A 12,573-nucleotide genomic window follows, 5' to 3' on the forward strand; every position below is an offset into this window, starting at 1 on the left:
AGCTATCCAACGTAACCAATAATTTCTTCTGAGAGTTCCCTTTTTGCTCGACTGGCAAACTGGCTTAGCACATTTAATAAATATTTAGACAACAGGCTAACTAAACGCCTCTGCCTTGTCTCGTGGAGCTTGACAGTCAGCCCTCCAAAACTCGATTTGACACGAGGCGGGGGTCAGTGACGTAAAGACGTGCGAGGGGTGGGGCAGGGTCAGGGCATCTTTATGCATTTTGACCACAAGAGGGCAATAGAGTATTTCAGTTATAGAGTTGTTTCAGTTATGAAGGTAACTGAGAATCTAGAATAGTTAATTGAGTTAATGTTAATGTGTGTGTGTGTGTGTGTGTGTGTGTGTGTGTGTGTGTGTGTGTGTGTGAGTGTGTGTGTCAGTCAGGGTGGGAAATGAGCACCAGCCACATGCTGGTAAAATATGAAAGCAGCGGGTAAATTTCAGAGAGAAAATAATGATTTACTACGGAGTGGCTGGTGAGTTCGAACATTTATCTGTCAGTGGCTGGTAGATGTTCACATTTTAAAAAGTTCATTTCCCACCCTGGTCTCTGTGTGTGCACCTGCAATCTCCTGTATTTATGCTCTTGAAATTGCTAAATATAGTATTACAATTTCTCAGAATTATGACTTTATGAACAAAATGTTTACATCTGAAACATTAGAGCTAAGTTGAGTGTTTGTAAAATGTAGAATGATCCACTTTTAGTTGTTCATTGGTTCTGTCAGAATGAAACAGTCAAGCTATGCTGCAATCATGTAATCATTTTTGCAGTCCCATGGTATCCATTGCAAATGTGTGAAACAGATGATTTTTCATTGGTGAATTTACAGGAACTTTCTGAGATTTCTTAAAAGGGCTCCCATCATGTATTTATTTGCAGACAATCATTATCACTAAAAAAGCAGAGCTGACATCTTGTTGAGCTGAGTTTCCTACCTTGAATAAGATTTTAATGCAGTGATTTGTACCAGTACAAGTACTACTACTACTACTACTACTAGCAACAACAACAACAATAATAATAATGAAAAAAGAAAACGTAAACACAATAACAACAGCAGCAGTTCTGTCCGCCCCTTTCCCAACTCTAACAATAGCAGCTCTGACATAATCAGATTATCCCCAAGATTACAACGCTGGCTTTTGCTGCACCTCACTTCCAGGTACTGGGAGTAGTAATGGATATGTAATCCTTCATAATGCAAGCAATGTAAATGTAAAGCCTATTTAGTGCTGAGAACTATGGAAACTGTATGGAACCCAGGAGGGACTCTCTGACAGGCAAAATTGTTATGAAGAAGTGTCTGGTGGTAAAAGGGGTGGAACAGGTGTAGTAATCATTATAATGTCAATGTCATGTCATGTCATCCAGATTGTGGTCTCAAGGAAATTTATTAATTTATTTACTCCTAAATATAAAGTTTATTTTGCTCTTAGTTGTCTTTGAGATTACATTTTCATTACATTCATTCATTTTGTAGATGCTTTTATACAATGTAACTTCCAGGTGAGGCAACATGAAACCATCTTCTTTTATCACAAAGCTCTAGTCCACCTACAAATAGGTTAATATGGGAAACAACTGGTCACTATTTCTGTGAAATAATAACATTTGGTTTAAACATACAGCGGAAATAAAAAATACTGAAAAATTGAAGTCTCAGAAAGGCTTGATATGACTTAAACTTACTATGCTAAGGAGTCGATATCAGCGTAGCAGTGTTCAAGTACTTCAGTACTGCATAACAGGGTTACTCACTGGAACATGTGCAGGCCTGTTAATCAGGCTAGTAAGATGTGTCAATCACTATATATTTAAAGGAGATTATAATCTCACTCAGTGTCTACTACAGAACTGCAATCCTGTCTGGCTCGGAATCCTCGAAGGTGCCAACCTCATTTCACAGTTGGATTATTTCTTCATTTTCAGTTCATTTTCATATTTACTTCACACTTGTGTGCAGGGACGCGTTTTCCTAATTATTCATTTGATTTACTTCATCAATCTGCTTCGCACATTAACCGAAAGGTAAGTTAAAATACACAATTATGCTAAGATTTATGCACCTCCACGGACGTCTAAATAGTGAGCTTCTTTGCAGTGTGAGCCCATGTCTTTGATCAATTATTCAATTATTGCACATTTAGGTGCACTGTGTACAGAAGTACTGTCCTATGCATACTAATGATTTGGAAAAAGAGAAAAACAACAATAACTCTTATGCTCACATTCCTTATTCCACTCTCCGTCCATTCTTGGGACATACACTCTCTTTCAGCCACACCTGTCTCTAAATATTCCTCTTACTCTCTTTTTCTCCTTCACCTGCTCTCTCAGATGTTTCCGTGGTTGGCTGTGTTTTCCCTGGAGCCAAAGGTTCCTGGGCAGCGCACTCCGGAGGAGCTGGTGACTAACACTCTGATGCTGGAGCTTGGTGCCATGGTGAAGCGGACAGAGCGCATCCGCTTGGAGAGAGAAGCAGAGTTGCGCCGGCGTCGGAGCTCCACCTCAAACGTAGACTACAGCTGGCTGGCTGGACCCCAGGCCCACGCACCCTACGAGCTCACCCCGGGAGAAGTGCTGGAACTGCAGGATCTCTGTGCTCAAATCCCCCCTCCACAGTGCGGACCGGTCATAGTTAGGTGAGAGCTTAGTGAGGTATACACAGTTGTGAGCATTCCTTAACTGCCAACAGAGACCTCGATCTAATTTTCATTAAATTGATAAATTCAAGCAATATAGTGAAACATGACTCAATATGATGCAAAAAAAAAAAAAAATCAGAGCAAATGCATTTGAATGATTTGCCTCAGTTGATGGAATCACTGTTTTTACATCAAATGTTCATGACTTATATGTAACTGTAAACTGAAAATATTATACCCTGAAAAGTCACACATAATCTGAATGAACACCAGGTTCCGGAAGCTGGTGAGCGAGTTTGAGCCAGAGGTTCACGAGGTTTCGCGGCTGTTCCGCTCGGTTGTGCAGAACTGTCTGGATGAGCTTGCTGGAGATGAGGAGCTGAAGGCCAGAGCATCCCGCTGGGACAAACAGCGCAGCAAAAGCCTCTCCTTCGTCAGCTTCCGCTCCAAGTTCCGCACCTTCAGCCGTGGGCGCGGGGGGCTGTCAGGTTCCCGTGGCAACCTGCCGGAAGAGAGCGGTTGGTCCGACGAGGATGAGGAGGCAGGAGAGCAGGTGGCGGCCGTGAAGAGAACACACAGGGTGCGGAGCAGAAGCATGCCAGAGATCACCCCTATAGAACAGGCAGCACAAAGCTGAAAACCAGGAGTAAGGGATGAGATGGAGGGATAGAATTTGAGGGATAGAAAGAGGAAAGAAATGAGGGGGGGGGGGGGGCTCAGGAGACATGTGAAAGCACAAAAAGTGATGTTTCATAAGTGGATTAAGACAAGAGACAGAGGGACAAAGATGTGAGGAGGTAAAGTGATGTTTGAGGAGCAATAACAGTGGTGCAGAATGGGTTTATGTTGAAAACATGCTCTTAATGTATTTTTCTGTCGTCCTCAGAAGCATAGAGAATCAACAGACTTAGAGGTTTTTATGCCTTATGGTTCGCATGTAAATATTTTACATATAATGCACAATGATCACCTTTGGCAACAATGCAATAATAAAAATGTATGTATTTTCAGAAAATATTTTCAGTGTGTTATCACAGAAGGGATTATGTTCATTTGAATTATTAAGGTTTTTTTTGTTTTTTTTGGACGGAGCAAGTGACGTGCAGTGCATATAGTGTTAACCATTTACTATTAACATGAAAAGTACTTCTGTTTTGACACTTAAATAATTTCAAACAGTGTGAAAGAAGAACACACACACAAGAGCATTGACTTCAGTTTGGGTTTTAATACACGTTTCCCTTTCCGACACATCTTCACCATTTTCAATGTATACAAGAGAGGCAAGGCATTTGACTAAAAAAGTGAGGAAAGGTAGGAGTCTTAATAAAAGATGCTCGTCATTAAATAATAAACTGTACATTAATGCATGTAGCTCCCGAAACAGAGGGGGAGAGAGAGAGAGAGAGAAAGACGGCGATTTGAGCCGTAGTTTGCCCGAGAAGCATGGGTTAGATAAGAGAGCCGGCCCAGCGACCGCAGAGCCCAATCACGTCACTCCGAAATTCTAAAACGGAGACCCGCTCTTCACGAGAGACGCAAAACGTCGGCTTTTGGGAGTTCGAGTACTCTTCCAGTCTTCATAAAAGGTCAGTACAAGTGAAGATAAGGATGCACAAAATAAAGGAGGTTTGTCCATTATGCTGGGGCTTGGGGTTCGGAGTCCGCTGACGATAATGGCGAGACCACGAGCAGAGACTCCATTTTCACAGCGCCGTTGATGCGTTACGGGCGCCACCGACTTCAGCCACGGTTCAAGTAATAAACCTGTTGATTATTTCTGAATGCTGATAAGTTGATAAAAGTCTATGTCAGGCCTGTGATAACTGCACACCAAGTACACACAGTCCTTCTACGCATCAGCTGGGCAGTTCACACATCTTATTTGTACAATGTCGCACGTTAATGTACTGCTGAGAAAATACAGCCTTTGCATCCAACCTCGTAACTGGGTGACATTTTGAGAAAGATAATAAAAACCAAAAGGTCACCTGTATCGGACGTTTAACAAGACTCTGCGTGACAGACGTGTGATGTAATAAAACCCCTGTTTTCATTTCAACCACTTCCTCTTAACCCTAAGGTCATCTCTCATTGCATCTGAACTACATCCATTTTTGGCAAATCACATTTTTAAGGAAACAAAAAAAAGAAGAAGGAGAAAAAAAAAAAAAAAAAGAAATCTCTCCATGGCCTGTAACTACAGCCATTATTATTATTATCACCGTCAAAGAAACCGAAGCTCCTTCGGCAAAAAAAAAAGGGCGATCGAGGGGCAGAGAGATAAACAGCTTATTATTTAAAGAGTAAAACTATACAGTCTTTCCAATTAATTTACTGTCAAAATACGAGAAGCCAATCCAGTTATCACTGATTGTTGATAACAATGTCAGAGAAAAATCAACCTAGGCCAGTTTGCAGAATCAAACCACTCGGAAAAATAAGCCTTCTGTTTTAAATATACGCGATAATAGTTGAAGGCTCGCTGTTAATAATGGAGATTAAGTTTGAGGGTAACAGAGAGGAGGAGGAGTGAACTTTCAAACATCTCGTATTCCTCTCTAAAAACCAGCACTCCGTCAGGGCTGCCGTCATCATCTCCGTAGAAAGAGACCTCAGTCGGGCAGGCAACAGTCTGTCTACCGTTAAACTGATTTTAGTCCATCTGATTAAAATCGTTAAATTCTCCCAAAATCATATTACTTTTATCAACTCTCCCCACCCCTATGCTTTAGTCCTGCAGTTTCAAGTCCATTTCTAGTTTGCACCCTTGCCCCCCCCAACAGTTCAATTCTTCTTTTTTTTTGTACCCCAGTTCTCTTATTCCTCTTCTTTCTTCGAATCTTGTGTGTCTTCTTAGTATCAAGCGAGGAAGACCACAAATATAATGAAGAAAACGATGAGGACGAGGAATATTTTCATCATGAGCCAGCGATTGGAGGAGACCGACTGGAAGTATTTGAGGATTTCTGTGTGAGCCATTTCCACGTTAAGCTGTGTGTCCTCCACGTTAGCGTCAATCCTACCGGACACAAACATAAGACAAAAGAAGATTTCAGCCAGAGCTAATGACATCTTACTCAGAGTCTACTTTCACTTATTTACCAAGCCATTTGCCCCACCCCTAACTATCGCATTGGTTATGCCTAAAACCTGTTCCCGTCGGCTCATCCCAGATCTGGTCTCTCTGGAGAAAGCACTGTAACTCTATCTTGACCGTAGATACACATGCTTCGTTTGAAATCATTCTCAATCTCCAATTCCCACACCTTTTGTGAACAGTTTTGAACTTAACGTCCTCTAGAAACCCCTCTCACCTCTGTATAGTCTCCTCTTGCTCTTTGACCATGTGGGCAAGCTGCTGAAAGATGGAGCCCAGCTCCACTATAGTGCTCTCGATGTTCTGCATGGTGTCTGCTCGGCTCTGGATGTACGAGTCCTTCAAAAACACAGACGCGCACCACGTGAAAAACATGAAGTAGGCAGAATTGCACCATAAACAATTGCAAAAACCCTCTTTAACAATCTGCGTGAAGATACGACAAAGGGTGTTTATGCTCTGCCTTAAATAGAGACTGACACATATGTTTTACAAAGCTCCAGAAGAGTACCTGCTCATCAATGAGCTGGAGCTGAAGAGGATTGGCTCTTGATTCCATATCGATGGCAACATCACTCCCCAAACTTCTTGATTCATCCTGCATCAGCACAGAACTACCTAAAAGAGGAGAGGAGTGGTTTATATTTAATATCTTGGTGATACAAGAGACTACAGTGTCCAACTTTTTCTTCCCGGTTTACTGCCGCTGTAATAGTTAAATGACATTAAACTGTCATACATAATCAGCGCTGAACTTACTGAAGTTATTAGCGAGTAGAGGGGAAGAGGCAGAGACTGGAGCCTGAGAGAACTGTTCCCTGCGGCTACGCTGCTGCTTCAAATTCTAATGGGAAAAAAGAAAGAGACAGAGACGATATTAGCCACTAACACCTCAAACCCAGAAAATGTCTGAGTTGACTCACAACTTGTATTTTGTACACAGAGAAGCAGTTGAGACACTCAAAAGAAAGTCCAAAAAGAACGTGTAAGATATCATTCTGAATGAAATGAAGCAATATCAGTCAGGTTAAAAGCCACGTGGACAACTCTTACCTCTGTTCTCACTTCCAATACAGATTTGAAGTCATTAGACATTGATGCCAGTTTTGACTGAAAAACAAATAAAGTTGTTTAGACAGTGATTCAGAGTGGGATTCAACATCCATATTTAGTTAGCACAGGCTAGTGCTCTGTAAACAGTTGTAAAATATGTGAAGAGTTTGGCAAATGTAGCATAGAGCGGAAATCACTCTCCACAGGCGAGTTTCTCTGCAATCATGCAGGCTAACTGCCAGCGCACGCTTTCAGTCTGCTTTTGTTGGAAAGAGAGAAAAATTTGGTTCAAAAGTTTTGGTAACGTCATATGAAATCTCACCTGAAGAGAGACAACAATGGTGTTGGAATGTGTCTGAATGTGGCGGCCATTTTGTCCTTTCCTGGAGCGGAGCAGTTCCTGGAGCTGTGCAATCTGCTTGTTCAGACTGTTGATATCCTGGGAGAAAAAGACACAACATCATATTTTTTCAACGGGAAAAAATCTTTACAAACACTACCCAGTGCCACCCAGACCAAGGGCAGACAAGAGTCTGTCTACACAAAAATAAATCAACATTTCTGGCCTGGTATCTTTCACTGGGACATAATCCTTTACTCTCTGTTCTACTGACTTACAACAGCAATAATGCTTTAAGAAGATGCCCATGCCTCTAGTCTGCACTAAGTTTTCTCAACAGGCCATTCACCTGGGAAATTGGGCTGGCAGCCAACAGTCATTCAAAGAAGAGATCTCTCGCTCTCTCTCACCTGCTTTATAATGTAGGTAAGCTCCTCAATCTCCACAGCTTTGTCATCAAACAGAGATTTCCTTTTGGCCACTGGAAAGAGAATAAGATTATAACCTATGTTGTATTTAGCCCTTTCCAACGTGAACCTTTTTACTGGAGTTAACCAACTTCTTATTACTATTAATAGTAAAAAGAATGTTGTTCCATGACAAGAACGTGTGATGCTTACAGATTGTGAGCTTTTCCAATTTGGCAAAAGTGTTACTCAAGTCTTTCCCAATTCTCCTGTGAGAACACAAAAAGAGAAAAGGACAGTATTAAGTAATGACAAATTGATGTTACCAAATACATTTACAGAAATATAATTCAGGACACAAAGGAACCCAGTGTTGTAGGAATCTTACTTTGCCATGACAGTGAAATCACTGCGCTGTTTAAGGGCACTGAGGTCAGGTTTACTGGTCTGACCACCATTCTGCAGGGGGAGGGAAGAACACAATGACAAGAGATGTCCCTGATTACAACACTATAAATGTATGTAAATTTCTCACACACAACAATGACAACAGAAAATTTTCAGGTACTTATATACAGAGATTATAACTGAAAATGTTTAACATAATACAGATATAGAGAACAGATGAAGAGGAAATGACTTGGGGGAACTTAGGGGAAATCTGGTGATGATCAAAACAAAAAAAAACCCACTCAAATATAGATAACAGAATGACAGCATACACATTTAACGTGTACCCCTGGATAGATGTGATAATTTACGTGGCTACAATGTGAACATTTAGCAATGAATAATCTCAGCAAAGCCTTTTTTTTTTTAAAGATCAAGCACAAAAGTGCACTGAACCTGTAACTCTTCCATACCTGTATCTGTCTTCCCTGTAAACTCTTGCAGGCAGACTGAAACTCTAGAGTGCGGTCACGGCAGGTCATGATGGATGCAGCTGTCCGCTTGCCCTCCGAGGGGGGTGTGGTTTGGAGTCAGGTACTACTAACAGGTGAGCCCGGCTGAGAATATGTATTTCTCTTTCTGATATCTGAATGCGTACACGCTACTGATTGCCTCTAAGACAGAGGTGGTGACGAAGTGTCACTGACCATCCAAGACGTCATCTAAAATACATAAAGTTATAATGAATCAGTCGATGGATGTCAATATTTTTCTCTTTCCGTTCTTTTAACTGAATATATACTCAGTTATAAAACTCATATACACTTAAAGAACTACGCAATCAGAAGCAAAGACACGCAAAATATCAAAACGAACTAAGATCACTACTTTAAATAAGACTAAGAACTACTAGTACTACTGCTAACCGAGAAAACTAAAACAAATACATATTGATAACATTAACTTCTCCACAGCGAGAGATGGGGTTTCAAAATAAAATGTTCAAAGTGTTACAACAAAATAGGATATGTACTGTATCCAAGCCAAAATACCGCGAAACCCGCCGGCTGCTCACATCAAGCAAAAAAAATGAGTTAGCCTACTACGACATGTATATTGAACAACTCGGCCACACTACATCTGGCTCGTTGGATGTTCATAGACTTAATGATTAGCAAGAAATATATTACCAAACAAGAGTTTAGAAACGCCAGCAACAACGTGCTCTTACGTAAACAATAAATATGATCGGATTAGGCCTCCTGGAACCTTCTGATTGATGCAAGCACTTAAATGGAACCTCTACCTCTACCCAGCTGGCTAAATTACGTGAGTTTTTCCTCACCTCATATTAAGAACTGAATACTTCATGGCGTCATGACAGTTATAATTCCAGTATTCTTTAATTTACCTGTTTTAAACAACCTCGATATGACATCGTTACTTTTAACAGACTGACGCTATCTATAGTCGCCAGTCAGTCTTAACCACATAATACGTAGCTGGTTAGCCAGTCAGCTGGTTAGCTTAGCTTATCTTCCTAGTCGATTACAATCGAAATTCCACTTGCTTATGACCAGTTGTACGATGAAATTGGTTTTACTTTCAAGTACACATTTATTCGTTACATAAAACCAGTAGTACTCACTGTTAAAAGAAGTATATCTTCCAATTTAAATTACTCCGGTGTCTGTCGGTCTTGTCGAAGCCGTGTATTTCACTTTTGGTCCGGGCCGCTTCCGGAGTGAAACGTCATTGCCACGTCCACCTTTGCGCATGTTCCCTACATCCCTGAGCGAGACTGATGACGACTGCTGGGGATATTAGAATTTACACTACCCACAAGACGGCTCGCAGGTTTTTCATGTATTAAGGTATTTAAAAAACTTTCAAAAACGATTGCGCAATCAACTTCATAAATCACACTACATAAACCCAAATCTGAAAAGAAAAGGTGGCTCAAAAAGACAGACCGCACCACCAGAGGTCGCCAGATTTGTATGTTTTCGTATAATCCAATGTGGGATAGCTAGGTAGGTTACTGTTCAGTTTAATGGAATAAGTCAAATAATGAGATGTGAATGAATTCTTCGAGACCTTGACTAATCATTTTGTTGGTACACACACTCCCAAATCGCCAACAGAGATACAGCACTATGGATAAATACTAATTTGATGTGAAGATGGGTAAAGGTACAAAGAATAAAGAATAGAGAAAAAAAAGAATAAAGAATAGGCTGTTGTGGTAGGTTAGAAAGGTATTTCAAGATAACATTTTCGACCTGTCATCTGTCATCTGTTATGACACACATGCTTGCACCCGCATTATGGGACTCAGCAAGAAGCAGCATGTTTAAAGTTACAGTTTTGTCCTTTCCTCTCCCTCTAAAAGAGATTCAGTCGGCCCATGAAAGACTGTCGACCGTCAGGTTGGCTCGTCTCGTCTCTAGCCAAAACCATAAATCCATTTCTTACCTCACTATGCGCAGAAGTAGAAAGTGGAATACAACAGAATGCACGTTTAGGTGAAAGATAAATCATTTTGTTTTTTCAATTGCTCTTTCTTGACATCACAGATAGAATTTAATAACATTTATCTTCCTCTGAGAGTGAGACTGCTGTCACAAAGCACTGCCTATCACTCTCACACACACACATTTTCTTTTTCTTCGCAAACGCATGCACACACACACAACAACACACACACACACACACACCCCATCTCCATGAGATACCATCAACATACACACAGACACACACACACACACACACACACAAGCGCGCGCACACACACACAGACAGACACACAGCCATGCTGTTCAGATACCATCCAGAACCTGCTTCAACACAGCTGCTTCAACAAAAGGACATAGGATAAACATGCCTGTCGTTTTATCATTAGTGGAACAGTACAGCTCTTCAGAGCACTGGAAAAAACATGAGACTGTGTTTATACATGGAAATGAACAGAGTGAGAGAGAGAGAGAGAGAGGGCGAGAGAGAGGAAGAGAGAACCCCTGGGGAGAAAAGAAGAGAAAACTGATAAAAGAGACCCAGACTGTTTTGGGAAAGAGAGAGGATCAGTTCTCAAATGAAAAAAAGAGACCTTAGTGTGTGACACATTTTACATATGCTTTTTCAAAAAGAGGACAGAGAGCGAGAGAGAAAGAAAAAGAGAGAAAGAGCACACCAGATAGCATGAAAATGTATTCTTGCTTTCTGATGGATGACTCATGCTCTCTCTCCATTTTTCTGTCTCTTTCTTTCTCTCTCTCACTCCTTTTTTCCGTAATCTTGCGCAGGCTGCTATATTTAGTCTGGGCAGAATGCCCTGACAGACAGGTAGGGCGGCATCTGCCTCCAAGGCTCTCAGTGCAACAGACTCCTCTCAGACACAAAAAAAAACTTTAACCATTATCATCCTCAGTATTGAGAGTGCTGAAAAGACGGTGACCTCATATTAATTTTAGCCAATCAGGATTCACCAACACAAAGATGACGATGCAATGACAGCGATGCAGTGGAAATGTACCCGAAATCTGATGTCTGTCTCTCCCTCTATTTAATACCTTATTCCTACACGAGAGAAATCACCGTGTTGTAAAGGGCATTAAACTTGCGACTCCAAAGCTTGATAGTGAAATGAAAACTGAGATTTATAATAAAATAATAATACATCATTAGCCTTTGTCCTGTTACCGTAATCCTGTCTCTCGGGATGCATGCACAGGAAGAAGTGAGTATGTCAATAAACATTTGATATCTGTGAGGCAGCTGTTTTCACATGAGGGATTTGACAGTGGACAGAGCCACTGTCACGCAGTGAGTCTGTCAGAGGGTGACTTGTGTTCCTGACTCAGCAGCAGTGAGACAGGAGGAGACAGCGAAATAATATTATTTTTCACATCGTGATTCTGCTCACACCTCTGTGCCCGAGCCTCCCAGCGCAGCGCAGTAATTACCAGGCTGTTTGTTTTTCATTACCACTAAAAGAGGATAAAAAGACAGGGAGGACAGCAAATAAGGGGGGTAGAATTAAGAGATGAAGAGGAGAAAATGAAAAGGAGATGAAAGACATAAGTGTGTGTGTGTGGGCGCGTCTGTGTCTGTAAAACTATCAATAAAAACCAACCATTCTCAAAAATAAGACATTTCATTTTAATAATACATTGACCGTTGCATTATGGCTGTTGCCGATTGTTTAAGTATCTTCAACTGTATATTTGTTTATATGCACATTATAGACATGAAGCTGATTAAGGATTCAGACCCCCGTAATGTAACACAGACTCAGTATTTACACTTTGTTTTACATGTAGGAGAAGTAGGGCACAAATGGTGTAGCAGCAGTAATATATTATCATCATCATCATCATATTCATCATCATCATCATCACAAATACAGAGATTACACCGAGCACTTTGTAATAGTAAAAAGACTGGTGACTACATGAGTAAGAATGTTGTTAATACCACTTTTGTTTTGACTTCAAAAAGTCAGGTACAACTCCAACACAGTATGCACATCAGAAACAGACTCAGCCAGTGGATTCTTAATATGTACAGCAGTGAACGGGTGTGGCAACATAGAAAACAGTCAGTACATTCATAATGTATAATTGTTC

At 40.9% G+C, this 12,573-nt stretch overlaps 2 protein-coding genes across 3 annotated transcripts; one reads left to right on the forward strand and one right to left on the reverse strand.

The window, feature by feature from the left end:
- The first annotated feature begins 2,338 nt into the window (after positions 1 to 2,338).
- Positions 2,339 to 3,295, forward strand: LOC115806167 (protein RD3). Its single transcript, XM_030766918.1, has 2 exons — positions 2,339 to 2,655; positions 2,932 to 3,295. The coding sequence occupies exons 1-2, from the start codon at positions 2,351 to 2,353 to the stop codon at positions 3,293 to 3,295; spliced, it is 669 nt and encodes a 222-aa protein (XP_030622778.1). The 5' UTR covers positions 2,339 to 2,350.
- A 2,159-nt stretch (positions 3,296 to 5,454) lies between these two features.
- On the reverse strand, positions 5,455 to 9,679 carry stx5a (syntaxin 5A). 2 transcript variants are annotated; one of them, XM_030766160.1, is made up of 11 exons: positions 9,597 to 9,679; positions 8,422 to 8,670; positions 7,947 to 8,017; positions 7,772 to 7,827; positions 7,562 to 7,632; positions 7,134 to 7,250; positions 6,812 to 6,868; positions 6,518 to 6,602; positions 6,270 to 6,376; positions 5,976 to 6,097; positions 5,455 to 5,680 (listed from the first exon to the last, which is right to left on the reverse strand). In XM_030766160.1, exons 2-11 carry the CDS (start codon positions 8,488 to 8,490, stop codon positions 5,521 to 5,523), a joined length of 915 nt encoding a protein of 304 aa, XP_030622020.1. In that variant the 5' UTR covers positions 8,491 to 8,670; positions 9,597 to 9,679; the 3' UTR covers positions 5,455 to 5,520. The 2 variants fall into 2 exon arrangements, with proteins under 2 accessions (XP_030622020.1, XP_030622021.1); XM_030766161.1 differs by having other exon boundaries at positions 8,422 to 8,545; positions 9,597 to 9,675.
- Between the last annotated feature and the right edge of the window lie 2,894 nt (positions 9,680 to 12,573).

Source organism: Chanos chanos, chromosome 2 (genome assembly GCF_902362185.1).
Source record: "Chanos chanos chromosome 2, fChaCha1.1, whole genome shotgun sequence".
In the NCBI taxonomy this organism is placed as follows: domain Eukaryota; kingdom Metazoa; phylum Chordata; class Actinopteri; order Gonorynchiformes; family Chanidae; genus Chanos; species Chanos chanos.